The sequence below is a fragment of the Azolla caroliniana genome, unplaced genomic scaffold (genome assembly GCF_043228905.1).
Source record: "Azolla caroliniana isolate FFs.n. ecotype wild unplaced genomic scaffold, voAzoCaro1.0.p SCAF_7, whole genome shotgun sequence".
Classification (NCBI taxonomy): domain Eukaryota; kingdom Viridiplantae; phylum Streptophyta; class Polypodiopsida; order Salviniales; family Salviniaceae; genus Azolla; species Azolla caroliniana.
The window spans coordinates 21968141-21990097 of NW_028230442.1; the positions used below are offsets into that span (position 1 = coordinate 21968141).

At 40.6% G+C, this 21957-nt stretch overlaps 2 protein-coding genes and 2 non-coding genes across 5 annotated transcripts; all 4 read right to left on the reverse strand.

The window, feature by feature from the left end:
- Positions 1-395: 395 nt before the first annotated feature.
- Positions 396-468, reverse strand: TRNAV-GAC (transfer RNA valine (anticodon GAC)). The gene has a single exon. It is a non-coding gene; the product is annotated as a tRNA-Val (tRNA).
- Positions 469-880: 412 nt separating this feature from the next.
- TRNAV-GAC (transfer RNA valine (anticodon GAC)) lies at positions 881-953 on the reverse strand. The gene has a single exon. It is a non-coding gene; the product is annotated as a tRNA-Val (tRNA).
- A 1530-nt stretch (positions 954-2483) lies between these two features.
- Positions 2484-5480, reverse strand: LOC147862336 (putative pentatricopeptide repeat-containing protein At3g01580). The gene has a single exon (XM_087323103.1). The coding sequence runs from the start codon at positions 5478-5480 to the stop codon at positions 2484-2486; it is 2997 nt and encodes a 998-aa protein (XP_087179229.1).
- A 2418-nt stretch (positions 5481-7898) lies between these two features.
- Positions 7899-11301, reverse strand: LOC147862337 (FAD/NAD(P)-binding oxidoreductase). Of its 2 annotated transcripts, XR_015530042.1 has the most exons (7): positions 10672-11301; positions 9489-9588; positions 9297-9392; positions 8654-8734; positions 8479-8560; positions 8242-8299; positions 7899-8145 (listed from the first exon to the last, which is right to left on the reverse strand). XR_015530042.1 is itself a non-coding variant. In XM_087322703.1 (6 exons), exons 1-5 carry the CDS (start codon positions 11241-11243, stop codon positions 8498-8500), a joined length of 912 nt encoding a protein of 303 aa, XP_087178829.1. In that variant the 5' UTR covers positions 11244-11301; the 3' UTR covers positions 7899-8299; positions 8479-8497. The 2 variants fall into 2 exon arrangements, 1 of the variants encoding a protein (XP_087178829.1); XM_087322703.1 differs by having other exon boundaries at positions 7899-8299.
- Positions 11302-21957: the final 10656 nt, after the last annotated feature.

Sequence of the window (21957 nt, forward strand, 5' to 3'; positions counted from 1 at the left end):
GATCATGGAAATTATCGCATAAAGAACATGACTCTCTAAAACTCGATTGTTTGAAGAGTGAACATAATGAACATGATATCTAATTAACTAACTGATCCAGGCTAAATTCACCCAATCAACATGAACTGATCGAAACTGTACTGAGTTGAATGAAGAGGACGAGGCGGGTACGAAAAATACTCATCAGTAGATATGGAAACTCGGACCTTAGACCAACATAAATTAACAACAAAGCTTATTAAAGCAATGTATATATACTGCAGCAGCATAAACATAATAGCAGCATTTTGCTGCCAACAACCAAAAGGACCATTCATTTTAATGTTTTTATTTGAAGACAAAAGTGGATATTACTGTGTTAAATGGATGGAAAGCAGAACATTAAAAAAGCTGAATGCGAATGCAGGGTTTCGAACCCTGTACATCTTGCACGTCAAGCAAGTGCTCTACCAATTGAGCTACATCCGCTTATATCAAAAGGGAAGAAAAACTTTTCTATAAAGTTGTCTTTATCACAAAAAGCATCAAGCTCCACACATTCTCTATTATCTCTGCACAACACATGTGTCTGTCTCCACATGTCTATGTCTCCTGAAGGCTTGAAACAAGAAGAATCCACGGCCATGGAAGTTATAGTTAGGCCAAGAAATATCCATGTGGGTGAAGAAGCTCTACAGAGAAGCAATCTATATATGTATGTATGTATACCAACAAGCAAAAAAGTACCATTCATTTTTCTTTATGTAGAGAGCATGTGGGTGCGAGAGGATGGAAACAGACCATAGAAAACGTGAATGCAAAATGCAGGGTTTGGAGGCATGTCTGTATGTGTAATAAGGACAGAAAGCAGATAGGGAAGATTAAAATATGATGGTGATTTTGCGAATGCAGGGTTTCGAACCCTGTACATCTTGCACGTCAAGCAAGTGCTCTACCAATTGAGCTACATCCGCCTTGATGCTAAATACATAATATCAATTCAATTAATTCTAATATTTCATTGAATTGTGCAATAGAAGAGTCCTCTAGAACTAGTAATAGAAACCAAATGTTATACAATTTTGTTACTTGCAATGCATTAGAAAGACTGGGAGAACTGTATAAGATGAAACCTCATTTCGGCTTTGAAATTTAAACTTTGGTATCGTATATGCATTGTTGCTTGTCGAGTAAAAGGCCTATAGATAGTATTTCGAAGACTCCCTATAGAAATAGTGTTGGACATATGCTAGGCTCTAGACAGGAGATAACACTTCGTTGATCATCACATCTAGTACAAATGTCACTACTAGAAGACATTGGGGACGATGCGTGTTGGAAGAAAAACCTTTTGTATTCGCTAGATATTGCCAAGACAATTGTGCCAAGTAAGCTCTACGTGTCTCTATGCCTTTCTCTTTGAGAGGGGATATACCTTCAGTGTTAGCCATATTTCTCTCAATCCATGCACCACGGTTGGAATATGATAATTTATTAGTCATCATGAAATGTTGGTGTTAAATGCACGACCTTTTCTTCGAGTGGGTGATACACCCTAGTAATTGATAAGCCAAATTTTTTTATTAGTCTATGCACCATACTTCGAAACTTGCTAATGGCACTAATTTACCAGACATTATGGAATGTAAGCATTGAGCATATGACCTTTGGGGCTGTGCCACACAAGCTTATGAATCGAGCAACATCAGCTCCATGAAACCCTCGACACAATATGGAGAAGAAACCATGTCCACGAGGGCAAAACGCATATCCAAGGCTCATACTTGGGCACCCATGTCCAATAGGGCGAAACGCACCATCACACTCATGCACACAAGCTGACACATTGAAAATAGTAACTTTACGGTCAAAAGCATAAAAAGGGAACATATAATGGATGTTGTTGCTTCAATATATGAGGAATGGCAGAATGGTTCTTTTGAAATACATTTCATATGAGGACATTAGGCATATGCTTTCTTCAGGAATTCCCACAAGGTTGTACTAGCTTTGAGGAATTCTTGATGAGAACCAAACCTTTGCCAACAACATTTGACATGCTCTACGATCGTCTATTCAAGCACAAAACTGATCTCATGGCAAATAAAAACAGTGAAGTCAACAACCAGCTTAGTTTTTCATTTTCAGCTTTCACGTTTTCTTTTTGCTCCCATATATTAATGTGACATCTCACCTTTGCATTTTCACAATCCGCTTCTAATTATGTCATTACAATAATCGTGTAGTGCAACATTGACTCCCTAGTAGGACATTGTTTTCTGCATGCATGACAACTTTAAGACCCTGATATTGCTCAACAACGTATTATGCATATAAAGCATTTTTCCAAGTATGATGGTTCTAATGCATGCATGTTGGCAAACATTGGTTCATCATGAACAGCACAAGACATTACTTGGAAAACATTTTTCCAAGTAAATTTTTTTTTTATGTGATCTATATTTTCAATTAAAAATCATATGATACAAGACATGAGAACCATCCTATTCCCAAGCCACCCCCTCACTTTCATGAATAGTGACATGACTTTGAAGCCCCACATCTGTATAGATGTTTGACATCAAAATATATGCGCTAGCTTCTTGCTTGAATGCTAAATTAATTACTCGATTGAAGAACTCCTCGGCAAGCTCAACATTCCCACCATGAGCCCGACATGCTGTTAACACTGACATACAAATTGTGACATCGATTGGCATTGGTATCTTCATCAACATACTTTCTAACCTCCGGAAATCTCCGGCACGTCCAATTCCATCTACCAATAGACCATAGTGTCTCAACCCTGGCATCATCTTATACTCTCCTATCATTACTTTGAAATATTCTATACATTGGGAAACAAGGCCATCGTGGCTACAAGCTAATAGAATGCAATTGAATGAGACTTGGTCAGGATCTATACCTGACATTTTCAACCTCTCATACATGCACAAGCTACATATTGCATTTCCCTCCCCAGCGTATCCTTGAATACAAGTCGTCCATAACACAATGTCAGGCTCTTCAAAACCTTCAAAGATTGCTTGTGAATCAAGGGTGCTTGCGCATTTCCCATATGTTTGTATCAAACTAGATGCAACCCAAGAAATCCAATCACATGCTGATGCTACAATGTCAAAGTGAAGACATTGGCATAAGGTAAAGCTTCCTATTTCTCTACACGACTGAAGAACACCCCCAAATGAGTATTCATTGATCGTGCCATCTTTCTTTCGTATTTCACTATAGAGTTGCAAAATCTTTTCATCTTGATGAACTTCGATGCAGGCAAAGAGTAAAGCATTCCATGCACTGGGAGTAAGTTCAGGTAATGCCAAAAGCACATCTTTGGCTTTATGGACATTTCCACACTTACAATACATGGTCATAAGCATGTTAGCAACAGTAGGCTTGGAAGCATATCCTTGCTTAATCGCATCCATGTGTAATGCATTTCCAATTTCTAATATTATCTCTTTGTCAGATAATTGAAGAATACTACAGGCGCGAATGGCAAGTGCCACAGTCATTTGATCTTGGATAACTCCCTCTTCAGTTTGCATATCCCTATAGAGTCTCAATGTCTTCTCCCCTTCACCTTGTTTCAGATATGCTGAGAGAATCGCATTCCAAGATATTGTGTCATGACATGGCATTGCAAAGAAGATACTGTTTGCTTCTTCAATGGAGCCACATTCAGCATAAGCGGTCAATAATGTGGTGCTGACTATAGGATCAGACAAAAAATCATTTCTTTGAGCAACATCGGCATGTAATGCTCGACAAATTTCAAGGAAAACTAATGTAGTTAATCTACTCTCTCTGAAGAGAGTTTCTTCCCTCTTTCCAAAGCTACCACATCCCCGGAGGGCACACACAAAACTATGTTGGTTTGGTCTCCACCCTTGGACTTGCATCTGCCTAAAAAGTTGCAAAGCCTTCATTCTCTGGTCACTATCCACATAGGCTGATAACAAAGCAGTCCACAACACTACATCTTGACAAGACAAGGAAGTGAACACATGCTCTGCATCCAATATTGCTCCACATTTTCCAAACAAAATTATAAGGCTTGCAGCGACCAGCAATACTTGGCCTTTTCTCCAAGCATCAGCATAAACCGACCATCCAATTTCCAAAGACATTGCTTTAGACAACTTTTCTTGTCCAAAAACCGACGCAGCTTCTTCGGACTCTGCGAGAATGCTACATGCCTGACAAACACTAACAAAGGCCATGTGGTTGAGATCTACAATTTCCTCTTGCATCTGTCGATATAGGCGCAAGGCTCTCTCTGCGAGGCCATGCTCGACATACGCTGATAGCATGGCATTCCAAGTAACAATATCCCTCTGAGAACATTCCACAAAAACCTCCTCAGCTTTCCTTATATCCCCACAATTGTTGTACATACCCAAGAGTGATGTAGCGACAAAATGACTACCAGACAACAGTTTCTTTGACAGAGCATCCACATGCAATGCTTGCCCAATTTCTAATGCCATAGCTTTGATTTCTTGTCCATTGGTACGAAAAGCTTTCCCCTTCTCTATAGCCATCATGCCACATGCCTTTAGGGAATGTACCAACGTGTAAGCATTAGGAACAATGCCTTGTTCATGCATTTGCCTATACAACCATAAGACAAGGTCTGCTCGGTCACCACATTGTTTCAAATATGCAGACAACAGAGTATTCCATGATACAACATCGGGTCTACTCAATGCACTAAACACATGCTCTGCATCCTCAATGGCACCACACTTGCTATACATATCTACTAGGGTAGTGGCCATTGATACATCATCCAAGAGACAAAGGTCGTTTGAACAGGCATCTGCATGCAATGCTCGGCCAATCTGTAACCACATTATTCCATTGTTTATGACATCATTATCATCACTGCCACCATCACCATTACTGTCACCAAGAATGCCACATGCCCGGAAAAGGGTCATGAAAGTCACTCGGTTTACACCGGCACCACATTCAACCTTCATCTGCCGATATAAAAGCAACGCTTTCTCAATTGGACCATACTCGACATAAACCAAAAGCATCGCATTCCACAAAAACACATTCAATTGCGAGGCTGAATCCAAAAATATTCTCTCGGATTCTGAGAGGAAGCCCAATTTCCCATACATGCTCACAAGCCCACATGCCACGTATGGATCATCTGAGAGACCTGATCTATAAGCAAATCCATGGAGTTTCATACCTTGTACATTACCATTAGACAGGTTTCCACAAGCTTTGAGAAGGCTAACCAAAGTGTATTGATTAGGTTGTACACCATCATCTTGCATAAGGTCATATATTTTGAGGGCTTCTGAGCTTGAAGAAGCAGAGATGAGAGTAGTCCATGAGAAAACAGACCTGTGTGGGCATTCCATGAAGACATGGATTGCTTGATGAACGAGACCACATCTGGCAAGAGAAGAAATGACATGTTCAGAGACATGAGGTCCTGTGAGGAGTGTACCAAGGCTGACCATGGATACTCCTCCTCCTCCTCTTCTTCTTCTTCTTCTTCTGATTCCTCCATCTCCTCTGAAGGAAAAACCACCTCTTTTTTTTTTCTCAGATGATGACTCTTAAGAAGCTAATTGCATTCATGTAATGCAATATATATGTCTATGTATATAGATATAGATATAGATACATATATATATATACATATACATATATATACATACATACATACATACATACATACATACATACACACATGTGTGTATGTATGTATGTATGTATGTATGTGTGTGTGTGTGTGTGTGTGTGTGTGTGTGTGTGTGTCTATGTGTGCTTGTGTGTATATCGTATGCATGTATGTATAGGTAGATGGATCGATTGATGGAAGTTGATTAGATTGCTCGTATGCTATCCATGTCATATGTATTTGCTTATTAGACCTCATGATCACATGCTACTCAAGAACATGTTGGTGAGCAAGATTGTACATGTTAAACCCTAAACATTAACCGATGAGATGTCAAATCACCAAAACCTGGAAGATAAGATGTTTCACCATAACCCTAAAACCAAACATTGACCACTCAAACCTAGGAACATCATGCTGCTAAACCTTGAAATGGAAAATTGATGTTAAATCAAGGACACGAAACGTGTGATTCATTGCGATGGTTCACCGCGTCAACTAATCAAGATAGGAAACTTTCCACCCTAATTGTTTACGATGACCTCTCACCAAAAATGGGAGAGGTTGACTTTTTCCATAGCATGGGAGTAGCTCAAAACTCCATACAATCGTTTCTATTCAGTTTTTTTGCCTCTACTCAATTGTTACAATTCATAGCTCAATAAGATGGTTGGGATTCAATTCCAAATAATGGTTACCATTACAACATCACATAATGGTAATGTTGAGTTTCTTGACCCTCAACATTGTGGTTACAATCGAGTGTGTTGAGCCTCTAGACAATGGTTACAAAATGAGTTTTTGGGCTTTGACATGATGGTTATATTTGAGTGTTTTGGGCTCTACATGATGAATATGATTTAGTGTTTTGGGCCTCACATGATGGTTCCAGTTGATTGTTTGGGTCTAACTTCCTACAATGGGGCCCAATCACTTACCCACACAATGTTGGTTGTTTATAGTTCCCTTTTTTACCCTTTTGTTGATGTTTGTGTATACTTACACACGTTTCAACACCACAAAAGTAAGTTGTTGGTTGTGCTTAGCTTAAAGAGATTTTATGAAAAACTCTTAAAAGGTACACTTGAAACTTTTAAATTTACATATATAGATAGATAAATAGATATTGTTGTAGGACTACCACATCTTGAGAAGAGAATATATTTATGACACTTGACTAACAATTGGCACTTAGTGATAGTTATGGTTATACTTGACAATAAATCATTTGGTTATGAAAACAATTTAACATTAGATATAAGATTAATCAATAGGAGAAAAAAACAAAAAATTAGCAAAAAAAGTGATCACTTAATGCTCAATAATTTGATCTATTAATTAAATCACTACAAAAAAGAAGAAGAAAAATAAAAAATTAGCCATAAGTATCAAGGTAGGGACTGTTTCTTCGTCACCACAATAGCTTATAAATGGTTATGGGAGAGAAGACAAAAAGCTCACTTGTAGCTTCACTCAGCAATTCTAATCCTCAATAAGAATGCCAACAATCTAGTAACTTTCGGTGTTTTTGCAAAAAAATACATCTTACAATGGTGTTCCTCTTGAGAACCACCTCAAAACCGACATGTAGAACCTAGGTACATGGCAAGAACAAGGCAAAATCACAAATAACCACAAATGGAAGAATTTGAGTTGATTGATTGTCAACATGATGAGGTTCATTGAATGCCAGACATACGTGTGTTGCAGGGTCTGTTGCAGGGTCTAAAATAAGAACATTCGTTGATAGCAAAACCTCAAATCAAATGTCAAATGTTACGGTTAAACAAGCATACAACAAACGAATTGTGATCAAACTATGGATGGGTGTCACACAATCCATGGATGAGTGTCACAGGTTCCAAAGCTTACACAATGTATCTAACACAATCTGTGCATCATCATTTCGACATAATTAGAGTTTAGGGTTTAGAGTATCTTAATTACCATTAAGATACCAAGGCACATTTAAGCATGTGTGCCCATATTCCCCTCATTATTAACAACTTAACAATAGTTTTAGCAATAGCTAATCTTTAAGTATTTTCCGAGGGCTTTCTACCTATTCCCTCTCTCTCTCTCTCTCTCTCTCTCTCTCTCTCTCTCTCCCTTCGATTATAAAATTTATATATATGATATTGCATCCATAAATTCACTTTATGAAGATTATTTTTATGTAGCTTTCATGGAAGTGGATACTTCTACCTAAGTATTTTACCTAAGTATTAGCACTGAAATCAATGCACCACATATATGCTCAGCAACCATGCGGATTTTATTTTCCAAATAAGGACTTACAAAACAAATGAAATTAAAAAGCTCTAACTTTGACGCGTACATCTTTTCACCAGGAGTCGAGATGGAAAACCAGCTCAATTAAATCTCTAAAACAATATCAATATATTAAAGTGTGGAGACCATCATCACCTCTCAGGCTTAGGATATCGCGGAGCTGAGAATAAATTACAGTCCATAATATATGGCCACATCAAAGGATATTCCTGCATATATTCAGACGAATTATCCGAATATATAAGAGTTAACCATGAAGCAAAGAAAATCCACTTGATGTTTATTTGAGTTGAGTGTGTGAAAACCTTTTATCTATTCTTAATTGGCTTCATTTGAGAGGTAAAAGATATAATGTTGCATACCCTGCAAAATTTGACAAAACTAAACACTCGATTTTGATATAATACTGTGAAACTAAGAAAATTTGATCCAAAAAAGACATTTACACCAGCTAAAAGGCAATGCCTACTAATACACATTAGAAAGGATGGATAATTGATATTACTTTCAAAATACACCGCAAATGGAAAAAGAAGATTTACCATTTAAAATTATCGGTATTCAAAAGTTCTTCAAAATTCGGTCCTCAGTTACACCTTTGCTTGCCAAAAGGGCTGTCACATCCTGAAAGACAAAACATAACCTTAGGTTATGACATGTTATGGCAACGTACTTGAGTATTGATAACAGTAAAACCGATCCTTTTTTCCCTCTTACCTGTGCCATTTCTTTCTGCCCACATAAGATTGCACCTGTCTGAAGGGGATCAAATGGCAATACTGACTTTGCAAAGGCAGCCTGGATGGGCAAAATTTCAAAAGATGCATGAAATCAAGTCAAAAATATTATTAGGAAAAACGTCGAGTGTAAGGTGAGTGTTTTTATTTTAAAGGCATATTGGGCAATGGCTTGATATGGGTCACCAAGTTCTCAGAGAACCTCAGTTTCAATGGATAAAGAAATAGTTGATAAATACACACATTTAAAGACATCATTAAATAGAACAGCAGAACACCAAACATACCCATAAGTTTTTTTAGCTCCACCAGAATACTACCCCCCTTAAGTTTTCCAAAGCTACTAGGATACGCACCCTTCTGCAGTAGTAAATCTTGTACAATAGAGGGGTATCCCAGTTATTGTTTTAAATTTAGGGCATCAGGAAAATATCCAAAAAATGGTACAGGTGTTTTGGCCTTAAAAATAAAGAAAGAACATCACTGATATTCGTAAAGGTAGAACTCAGATAAATAAAGATAACAAGCCCAATTCAACTACATTCGTATATATGCCCCAGAAAATTATCCTCCACATGCATAGAACAGCATGATTATAAACTTAGAATTGACTACACACATACCTGGACATAGCCATGTTCTCCAAGCCAATCTTCATCAGGTTGTGATAGAACAGGCACGACCTTTACTCCTGAAGTTTCCCATTCCTTGAACCTCTCCTGTTACAACAAATACATGTAATGTTCTCCACTTGATTACTCTGGCATTTCATCAAGCCAAGCAAAAAAATGATTCAGCAGATTGTCGCAAAATACCTGATATGCCATTCTTTTCAGATTTCTGGTGCCATAGTATAATCTTACATCGGATCTCTTACTCGCATCAAATCCAGCTTCTATAAGCGACCGGATTGGACTGTTTTAACCAAGACAATGCTTCCAAAACATTATAAAAAGGAAAAGCTGGTGTATCTGCAGTTATGATTCACATTCAGCTCTTGTAAGCTTGTCATATTATAACTAGAATAAACTCAGTCCATAACTTCATTCGGTGCAAATGGTAACTGTTATCATAACAAAAGACCAGTGCCTGAGTTTTTGGAAATCTTGGAACTGCATTTAAATACTGATATATGTACATTTGCGGCCAATGTTTCTCTACCCTGAACTAAAATTAACATTTCTAAGGTGACAAAACATATGAAACATAAATCTTTGCACATTACTTGGCATACCAAGATATTGGAACCAATCTTTTTGACATGTCTTATCTTTTACTGTCATTCTGCTCAAGGCCAAATGCTACTTTTCTATTCCAAACCCACAAAGGGGTGAGCTCAAGTAATGAAAATGATGGAATCTTAATACCATAAAAAGGCTGAATTCAAAAAATGAAAATAATCAGATGTTAACAAAACAAATGTGAACTCCAACAATGAAATGCGATAAAATTTTAAGAGTACAAAGGGATGAGTTCAAACAATGAAAATGATCAGAATTTCGCACCATAAAAAGGTGAACTCAAACTCTGAACGTGGTGTAGTTATATAAACAAAAAGAATGAATTCAACAATGACAATGGATCAAAATGCTAACAACACAAGAGGGTGAATTGCAGTAATAAAAACGATCATATTTTAACATCATAGGCATCTACGAGGATGAATTGAAACAAGAAAAATGATCCAGTCTTAACAACAAACGGACTGAATTCAACAATGCAATTGATCAAAATGCTAACAGAGCAAAAGGGTGAATTGCAATAATAAAGATGATCAGATTTTAACATCAGAAACTTCTACTAGGATGAATTGAAACAATAAAATCGATCCAGTCTTCACAACAAAAGGACTGAATTCAACAATGGAGAAGATCATCTATTAACAGCACAAGTATATATCAATATGGAAAGATAGATAGATATATAGATAGCAACACACCCAATTTGTACAAGTATATGGATAGACAGAATACATCAAGAGTTGGAACTGTTTCTAACCTTATACCCGATCCTGTCGCGAATAAGAAAACAGTGGAGTATTGTTGAGGCGGTGAGATCTTATCTAGATCAAATCCATTTCCCATGACTTGGCTAATCTCGACCTTATCTCCTTTCCCGAGTGCACAGAGCAATCCGGCGGTTGATCCATCCACATACTTGATCAGAAACTCTAATCCTCCTGATTCTGCCAACTGAGGTGGTGAAGCTATGGCTAAGAAAGAAGGTTTGCTCTCGCCCACTTTCAACTGAACGAATTGCCCTGGTTTCCTGTGACCTTTCCTTAGCTCTGGATTCGCAGATATGTCGATGACCAGGTGGAAGAGGTTCTCTGCTTCTTCCTCGATCCCTGCGATTGGAGCTTCAGCGAAGAGCACCTCTTGCTTCCACACAGCCATAGCAATGGCGGAAGAGCTTGAGCGCCTGCATCTGTCTCTGTCTCTGTCTCTGTCCCGAGGTTTCATGGTGGAGTGCTGCCTCAAGAGAAAGAGGTGGGCGAAACGCGAGAGAGATGAGACGCTTGTACGCAGGTGGAGAGAAGAGGGATTGGCCATCGCGACGGCCATGGCCATGGCTCTGCAGAATCCTCGGAGCAGGAGGAGGAGGAGACAGATGTGAGGAAGTGGATGAGATGAGTTCGGAGGAGTAGAAGGAAGAAGGAGGAGATGGCGGGTCCATCACTTCTGGCCATGGGCAGCTAGTAGAGGCCTACTGTAGGGTTAGGGTTAGGGTTAGGGTTAGGGTTATTAGGATTAGGGCTAGGACTAGGGTTAAGATTAGGATTAGGGCTAGAGTTAGGTTTAGGATTAGGTTTAGAATTAGGACGAGGATTAGGATTAGGTTTGGGGTCAGGGTCGGGGTTGGGCTTAGGTTTGGCAATCAGAGACCATCGGCCATCGCCCACCTCGAAGAGTTGTCAAATGACCGCCCATCATTTTCTTGTCGGCTCCATTTGATCCATTAGGAGACGCCTGTCTAGACCATCGGGGCGAAACCTATTGATGTATGATCGCCATACACGAGCTCTCTATCTTAACCTTTGAGACCCACACCCCTTCAGCTCCCTCGATCTCAATACGATCGTGTCGGAAGAAACCCTTCTACGTAATCGATCGTGACGGAAACGACTCGGAGTCCGACCAACCCCCTTGCTTCTCTCCCAATCCCAATACAATCGCATCGGGAGTACATTTTGGAATCAAGTTTGGACACTGTCACATTCGGGCAATGTCATGCAATCCAAATGCTTCGTCTCGCACACCTCGTTTGGCTACATCACACATAAGTGGCATTTCTTCCTCATTGAATAAATTTGAGTAATCTCAATCAAACAATTGACCATCACAAAAAAGAAGTGTACCATATTTGCCTTTGATTACTCTCCATCCTTTTTTCTCCTCTAGTGTTTCATGACATCCCCTTTCACTGCCATTGTTTAAGCTAGATATATCGTTCTGGAGTCCATGAAGATGTTTGTGCGTGTTTGATGTCCACAAGCACTAGCTACTTCCATATTCATCATTTCTAACCCCATGTGTTCTACTAGCGTCTTGTCATAGAATTTACCCTTAGTTGTTCCAATCAAAGGTTTGTCCCACTATTTAAGGCCTCGGATTTGAATTTGTGTCCTCTTTTATATACAAGAGGTATTCTATGTTTAACTCTCGCCAATTCTTACTATGGGAGGAGGCAAATGTACTATGGAACCTTTCTCATTCAACCCTTAGTTCCTACTTTTTGTGGTTAAGCACCAACGGAGGTGCACTTTTCGAGGGCTCTTACAAACCTTGAAAACTAAACCATTCCATGAACCTAGAAGCGATTCGTGAACATGTTTGCCTTGTTGTAGACTTGATTTTCAAACTCAATTGGGAAACAATACATGACAATTCTATACGATGGAACTCCAAAATGAAGCTACTTTCCCATTAGTTAGGCAAGATTATTACAAAGAGATTGTACAAGGAGGCTTATACACAAACGGGGAATCTCCCTCTGATCAAGTTCAAGAAAATGAGACTACTTACATAGCCTTTTGGACTGACTACTTAATGTAAGTAGATACCTATAGGTAAAACCAGTGCCCTTCAGTGTTGGCTAGTATGAGTCAACTCTTGGGGCCTACAACGAAGCGAGGGTGGTAGGTGAGTAGGAAACAACTAGCGTGGGGGTTGGTAGTTCTACCTCAAGCCACTTCCTCCTTGCGTCACCATAGGTGTGTTTCGCCATTTCCGCCAAAAGCGCAAACGGGTAGTGACAACATTGTTGGAATGGCTGCAAACCTCGTCCAATTGATCTCGTAGGTAGCTGATAAGCGCAAACCACATGTCCATAATCACTTCCTCCGGGGGCCGTACCATATCTTGGAAGACCTTTAGGCAACACACTTTCCATATAGATCATAGGGTGGAGCTTGCGATCAACATCCAAAATTCCGGAAACCTAGGGGACGCGGACGACAAGCCTCTCTCAAAACGGATCTTGATGACTTTGCCTCTCATGCATGCATAGCACCAACTATCTGCATTGAAGGCGTCTGTCCACCTATCAACGAGTGATCAATCCATGTTGTAGCACTCCACAATGTTGTTCCTTCCACTTCACATGCCGCAAGGATGCGAGTCACTCTATCCCATACCTTTAGAGCTTGAGTGCAATCCCATAGACAATGTCTCAGAGTCTCAATAGGTGAAGAGCAAAGTGGGCAACATAACGGGCCGCTACGTTTACCTAGCCATTCGCCAACGGGAACCACATTAACCCTTTTGTTGATGTTTGTGAATATTTACACAATACTTCAACACCACAAAAATAAGTTGTTGTTTGTGCGTAGCTTAAAGAGATTTTATGAAAAACTCTTAAAAGGTACGCTTGAAACGCTTAAATTTACATATATACTTTGTCGTAGGACTAGCCCATTTTGAGAAGAGAATATATTTATGACACTTAACTAATAATTAACTAATTGATAGTTCTTGTTATACTTAACAATAAATTATTTGGTTATGAAAATGATTTATCATTAGATATGATATTAATCGAATCATAGTAGATAAAAAAACAAAAAACTAGCAAATAAAAAGTGATCACTTAAAGCTTTGTAATTTGATTTATTAATTAAATCACTACAAAAAAGAAGAAGAAAAAATAAAAAATTAGCAATAAGGATCAAGGTTTGGAGTGGTTCTTCATCACCTCTGTAGCTTATACATGGTTGGATGTCGGAAAGCATACGAAAAGCTCACTAGTAGCTTCAAGCAGCAGTTCTAATCCTCAATAAGAACGCCAAAGATGTGGCATCTTTCGGTGTTTTTGCCAAAAATACATCTTACAAAGGTGTTCCTCTTGAGAACCACCTCGAAGTGGACGTGTAGATACATACCGCCATCCCTTTTGTTGGCAATAAGGTGAGAATGATTGTTTGTTAGGTGTTCTTCTTGAGGAACACCTTGACAGTCTTTGTGCAAGGACATACCACTATCTAGCCTTTTTTTAGCAATATAGGTGAGAGTGAGTATCTATTAGGCGTTCTTCTTGAGAATCGCCTCATAATCGATGTGCAAAGACATACCATCGTCTACAAGTTTTTTGGCAACATGGGTGAGAGTGAGCTCTATCATGATTACCATATCACCTCTTTGGTGACCACGAGTAGTGAGAACAACGGTTAATCCTTTTGATGTCATTTGCTTCATAATCTCTAACCCTACCCCTTTATTAGTGCTAATAACAATAACAAGAGTGTCTTTATTTCAAACATTGCAAAACAAAATGGAAGCATCGTCAAAGGAACTCTGAAAATTTAGCGTAAAAAAACTCAGAAAAAGAGGGGCACAAATTTGCAAGCGTAGGTGTAGGAAACATTGAGAAATGACACACATGTCCAAGATCATGGTTCAATCAAAGGTAATTACAACTAGATACAACTTGGGAGCTAAATACTAGCAATGGACTAGAATGTTCCATCTTAATTGTGAACCTTTTTAAATAGGTTTTGCTTTGAATTGTATGGACACTTGGCACACATATCAAGCCGCCGATTATCGGAGACAAGCAGTAGCACTTTCCCCTGGTAATTACATTGAAGCGCAGAATCGGTTGAAGATTACGGGACGTTCTTCTCCCCTGAGTGAGTGAGGGAAGCACAACCACTTACATGGAGAGATAGACTAAAAAGAATGGCAGAAAAAAAAGCTAACCCGAACCGATCCGGTTGCATGGACCCAACCCCCTGCGGGATTAAAAGAGTGATTTTTTTGCGTGAGTGGGCGGAGAGCATGGAGATTTCCAGCTCTCCAGCCACGTTCTCCACACACGCATGGCTATACCTATAAGATAAGGGAAGCAGGTAGCCGGTAAACCAAAATTGGAATTGGCATTTGAGTGGAAAATTCTTTGAAAAATCGGGTCCGGTAGGATTTTTCAAGGGAGTTCTTTTTCTTGCAAGGTGATATTACTAATAAGATAGAGAAAGGATTAAGTAGATAGATAATTTATCTCAAAATAAGTATGAAAGATATCTTCAAAAAACTACTTTACGGTCGGTCGAATCCATGGAAGCACTGGTTTATACATTTCTACTGGAAGTGGCCGAATGAAAAAAGCGTTTGATTTCAGTAAATCCGCTTTCAAAAGAGAGATTCGAATCGTATCTCCTCCCTTAATGCCAAAGTATACTTCGTATTCAAGAAGGAAAAACGAAGTGCAATGAGTTTAATGGTGCTCGACCTTTCATGCGATTAGGAAATTCCACGGCAATGGTCCCGCGGGAGCTATAGTAACTACCAGCTCAGCTAGTGTCGTATTTATAGTAGGAGATACCATAGTCACTCGGCTTTGGGGTTTGTGATTAATCAGGTCCCGGCGATAACACTAAGGTTAGTAATCTGACTCGGCACTAAATTGACCAGATTAGCATAATAGTACGTTGAAACAATTTCCTAGTTGATTCGGAATTAAAGAGAGAAATTTAGTAATATATCAAATGATTAATTAATATCAGCCGTTACCGCGGATTCCGTCACAAAGTAGGATTGCCATTACGTGGTTAATGAACCTACAGCAATGTTAAGATCTGTCGCAAGTCAAGAAAAGTTTCAATCAATCAACGAAAGAAGAATAATTCGTTTTTCATTCACAAAATTATAATGATGAGTTTAAGTTTTATAGTTTGAACAACCTAATGGTTTGAATTTATTTCATAATATGTAAGGTCATGGGTTAGAATCTCTATAGTAATGAGAGTGTCAATCACATCAAAATGCTAATAAAGAGAACTATAATCTTATTTATGAATTAATCACATATACAATATTAATTAAATACTTGAATCATGTGAAACTCCACAAGCTAAGGCCTCGAAAGAAGAGCAACAATACACACAAAAATACATACATAAGTGCATACAAGCTTGGATATTTCACACCAAAGAATGAGCTCCCCTCTCACTTTTATAAGTTTTCATAGGACCCTTACCAAAATAGTAAGTTACTTTTCGTAGCACTTGACATCATTTTTACCACATACCTTGCTGCTTACAACATATCACTTTTCTCCATTCAATCATTCATTACAATATTCAAACCTCTCACTTTTTGCTTATAGTGTAAGCTCTTGACGGCTAAGCTAAGTCTTTTTGTTGTTTTGACTGTCCCCAAAGATTGTATCTCTCCCCGATCCGCTCACACCCTTAGGTCCGAGTGGTGGCACAGGTGGATAACATCTGGAAGACAGACCCAGATGTTGCTAAGGTGGAACCCCATTGGAGGTTAAGGGTATACGGTTGTCGCTCCCTTGTCGATTTGGATTGGGACCCAAGGGATTTCAGATGGAAACATGATGATAGACTCCACCACTTCTTCGATCACACCACTAAATTGGGTCGGACTTTGCAGCTGCAGCTAGGCGGCCCCCTTCGCAATGGCTGGCGAACATTGGGCATCCTCGATGAGGCGCTCATTACTGTTTGGAAGGGTCTCTGGCGTCTCCACATGCTTGAAAAGATCAAGCTCTTTTGGTGGTAGATCGGTCATAATGTGGTGCCCGTTGGCGAATGGCTAGATAAACGTGGCGGCCCGATAGGCTACCCATTGTGCTCTCGACCTATTGAGACTCTGAGACATTGTCTGTGGGATTGCCCTCAAGCTCAAAAGGTATGGGATAGAGTGACTCGCCTCCTTGCGGCATGTGAAGTTGAAGGAGCAGCCTCGTGGACCGCTGCGGCATGGATTGATCACTCGGGCGAAGGGTGGACGGACGCCGTCAATGCGGATAGTTGGTGCTATGTATGCACGAGAGGCAAAATCGTCAAGATCCGTTTTGAAAGAGGCTTGCAGCCCGCATCCCCTAGGTTTTCGGAAATCTAGATGTTGATCGCAGGTTTCACCTTGTGGTATATATGGAAAGCGCGTTGCCTCAAGGTTTTCCAAGGTACGGTACGGCCCTCGGAGGAAGTGATCATGGACATATGGTTCACGCTTATCAGCTGCCTACGAGGGCAACTGGAAGAGGTTTGCAGCCACTCCAACGACGTGGTCACTGCCCGTTTGCGCTTTTGACAGAAATGGCGGAACACACCTATGGTGATGCAAGGCGGGAGTGGCCCGAGGTGGAACTACCAGCCCCCACGTTGGCTGTTTCCTACTCACCTGCCACCCTTTCTTCGTTGTAGGCCCCAAGAGCTGACTCGTACTTGGCAACATTGAAGGGCATCACCTTGGATATAGGTAGCTTCTTACATTAAGTTAGGCCGCAAGGCATTGTAAGTAGGCTCATCTTCTTTTACTTGATCGGAGGAAGACTCACCGATGTGTGTATAAGTATCCTTGTAGACTCTCTATGTAATACTCCTTCCTAACTAATGGGAAAGTAGCTTCATTTTGAAAAAAAAAAGTCTTTTTGTTGTTTTTAATTTCTTATTTTCTCATGACCTTCTTTTCGTACTTTTGCCTTGCCCTTCAATCTTTTATATATACATAGTTTACCTCATTTCCTCATGTGCACTCCCCATGTCATGAAATTGTATTGATTGGTTATTACATGGCTTAAGATGCTCACTCAAACAAAGTCAATAATAGGTTTTAATATCACTTCGAAGTCTTCATCAAAACTAGTTGAGGAGGGTTGGTTCATTTTTAGAATCTTAATTAACATTAAGCAAAATTAAAGAGGAAAATAATGAAGAAAGGGTGCTACTCCACCCAACCACCCCCTAGTGAAGGTAGAGACGGATCCAAGTCCCCCGCCGATGTCCCATACCACTGTTGTCATGAAATTACACGTGTACGTGTGTTACTTGAGAGGGACCACCGGAGACTTGATCCAGAGAGGATGGGTGACTCGAAGGTTCATCATAGTCTAATGATTGTCAAAGTTGACAGAAGTTAAGAGTCGAAAGGTCGCTAGAGTCAAAAGTTGTTCGAGTCAAAAGATCGCATTAGTCGAAAGATCATTAGAGTCAAAAGTCATTAGAATCAAAGGCTTTCCAGCTCGAAGGCTCATTAGAGTCGTGGGTTCATTAGAGTTGAAGGCTCTACAAATTCGACGGTAACCCAGAGTCGAGGGTATGTCAAAGTCGAAGGCTTTGCAGAGTCGAAGATAACTCATAGTCGAAGATAATGCAAAGTTGAAGGTAGTTTAGAGTCAAACATTCGTCACAGTCAAATGCTCGGCAGAGTCGAAGGTAGGTTAGAATCGAAGGCTCCTAAGAGTGGAAGGCCCTATCGAGTCGAATGTAGCAGTGTTTCGAATAGTGAATTATGCACGAGACTAACACGCAATGAACCAAAGCACTTAAGATTATGAATGGATTCTACAATACTAAGTCTAGATTGTCCTCTTTATAGGCCGAGAACATTGAATTATGAAAGAAATTCCCTTATATAATGTAGAGAACCACTTTAGAATATAGTTCGGCCACAACCGAGTAATGAAACACTTCGTTTAATGATAAAACACAGAAATGGGAAATGGAGAGAGAATGCACGTACCCACGCAAACAATAGAGAGTACACAAGATGTTTACGTGGAAAACCCTAATAGGGAAAAAACCACGTGAGCCCACAAACTCCAAACTAACACTATGAAGAAAGAGGGTACACTCAAAAACTCGGAGGCAACGACCTCGAGCTCTGTATCTTCGCCAGCTGGTGGTTACAATAGAGTATTGCTCTGTTTCTCTCTCTCTCTCTCTCTCTCTCTCTCTCTCTGTACAACAGTTATACACATACAACAATATGACCACATAACAAAAGTGTTTGCCCTAAGTCATATTTATACTTCTATGAACTTAGGGCTATTTCCAATTATAGCCTCAATAGGCTTACTCAAAACATATTCACAAATATGTCTTCTCTTCCAGTTCTCACCAGGTCCTCTTCATTCAACATCGGATCCCATCCGGAGGGACCGAATTCCCAACAATCTCCTCCTTCACTCCGACATGGGATGTCTCATCAACCCGATCCGCTTTCGGCACACGTCCAACTTGTCGGTTGTCAACACCTTGGTCAGCATATCCGACCCGTTCTCCTCCGTGTGGATCTTCGTTAGCATGAACTCTTGATCTTCTACTCTCTTTCGGATCCAGTGGTACCTCTGCTAGATATGTTTCATCCGGGAATGGTTGGCCGCGTTCTTTGCAAGGTGGATGACACTTTGACTGTTGCAGTAGAGCCGATATTCCTCCTGTTGGATCCTAGCTCTCCGATGAAGTCCTTCATCTAGATTATCTCCTTGTCGGCTTCTACAACTACCATGTACTCCACCTCCGTGGTTGACAATGCAACCGTCTTCTGCAGCCTCGATTGCCATGATATAGCTCCCCCTACATAAGTCATGACATATTCAGATGTAGACTGGTTGGTATCCGCATCAGTTGACATATCCGAATACGTGAATTCGTCAAGTTGGGGGTTACCGGAGCCAAACAGGAGGCACATACTCGAGGTGCTTTTCAGATTCCGGAGTATCCACTTGACCGCGTTCCAGTGCTCTTTTCCGGGATTGCTGATGAACCGGCTTACCACTCCGACTGCATATCCGATATCTGGCCGGGTACATACCATTGCATACATCAAGCTTCCGACGGCAGAGGCATATGGTATCGTCGTCATATCCATCTTCACCGCCTTTGTCCTCGGACTTTGTTTTTTCGGATAGCTTGCAGTTTGCCGGAAGCGTCGATCCGACTGGCTTTGCCTCTGACATGTTGAATCGTTGGAGCACCTTTGTCACGTACTTCTCCTGTGACAACCACAACAGCTTCTTCGACTGGTCCCGGATGATGTGCATTCCCAATATCTGTCTTGCCGGCCCTAAGTCTTTCATTGAGAAGGTCTGGTTAAGATCCTTCTTTAGCATCCGTATCTTGACTTGGTCTCGTCCGACGATCAGCATATCATCCACATATAGGAGGAGTCTCAGGAAATCTCCTCCGTAAAATTTCTTCACAAACACGCAGTGATCGGCCTATGTCTTGTGGTACCCTTGGTCGGTCATAAAAGAGTCGAACTTCCGGTACCATTGCCGGGGAGCTTGCTTCAATCCATATAAGCTCTTCTTCAGCCGGCACACTAGGTGCTCCTTCCCTTTCTTCTCCAATCCTTCCGGTTGATGCATGTAGATCTCTTCTTCGAGGTCGCCATGTAGGAATGCCGTCTTGACGTCCAATTGCTCTACCTCGAGGTCCATACTTGCCGCTATGCCCAATACCGTCCGGATGGATGTCATCTTTACTACCGAGGCAAAGATCTCATTGAAATCCACTCCTTTCTTCTGCTGGAACCTCTTCACCATGATTCAGACTTTGTATCTCGGTGGGTTTCCGGCATCCCCCGGATTCAGCTTGTACACCCACTTGTTCCGGAGTGCCCTCTTTCCTTTCAGCAACTCTATTAGTTCATATGTGTGGTTCTCATGCAAGGAATCCATCTCATCTTGCATGGCACTCAACCACTTGCGGCTATGGGTGTCTCTCTTTGTTTCTTCGAAGCTTTCTGGCTCCCCCTCATCAGTTAGCAACATGTGCTCTGCATCCGGAAATCTCTAGGGGGCTCTTCTCTCTTTGAGAGGATATCTATGTCCTTGGTTTCTAACTACCGGTTCCTCCGTTTGTTCCTTATCCGAATTCGATTCAGGATCTTGTCTGTATCCGATGTCTTCTTCTTCTTCTTCTCCTTCTTCGGTCGGTTCGGTTTCTTGTCTATATCCGGCCGATTCGTCGAGAGTCATCCTGTTACTATCTAACATCCGGTTTTCAACCGGGTCTGTCCTTATGTCCTCAAGCCGGTTTTCATTGGATGATCCGGGGTTTATCACCTTCATCTCCGACTCCCAGTCGACAATGGTCATGTCTTCCATGAAGACTATGTCTCGACTCCAGAACACCTTCTTGTCGATCAGATCCCACACCCGATAATTGAACTCATCATCGCCGTATCCAAGGAATATGCATGGCCTAGACTTCGGATCCAACTTTGCTCTCTTGTCCTTTTCTATCGGTCCATACTGTCTTAGGTGAGTCTCCTCCCAAAGGTACTGAGGGTGATCTGTTTATCATGTAGGTCGCGTAAGTATTTAAGATTAGCTTAATGGATTGATATGGGAAGATAGATATCTTTAAGAGCTTCATATCTCATTTTTCTACGCATAAAACGGATAAATAAGTATCAAGATATGTGAATATAAAGTTTGAGAAGATAAGGAAAATAGAATTGTGAAATATCCCACATAGATATGAAACTTTAGGATCCATCTATATAAGTAGATTAAGAACCATTAGTTTTCATCTATGTGTTGAGAGCACAAAAGGAATGGTTGAACTTGGACCAATTTGTCTACATGGACAAATGTGGCTAAGGAACTGGCGACCGGATGGAGCCGGCAACCGGATAGAACCGGCAACAAAGCTAGGAACCGGAAACTGGATGGAGCCGGCAAGTGGATAGAACCAGCAACAAAGTTGGGAATTGGAAACCGGATGGAACCGGCAATCGGATAGAATTGCCAACAAAGTTGGGAATTGGAAACCGAATGGAGCCGGCAATCGGATAGAATCGCCAACAAAGTCGGAAACTGGTTTACATGGACCAATTTGTCTACATGGACAAATGTGGCTAAGGAACTGGCGACCGGATGGAGCCGACAAGTGGATAGAACCGGCAACAAAGTTGGGAATTGGAAACCGGATGGAGCCGGCAATTGGATAGAATCGCCAACAAAGCCGGAAACCGGATGGAGATGGTAGCCGGAAACCGGATGGAGTCGGCAATCGGAAAGCGGAAATCG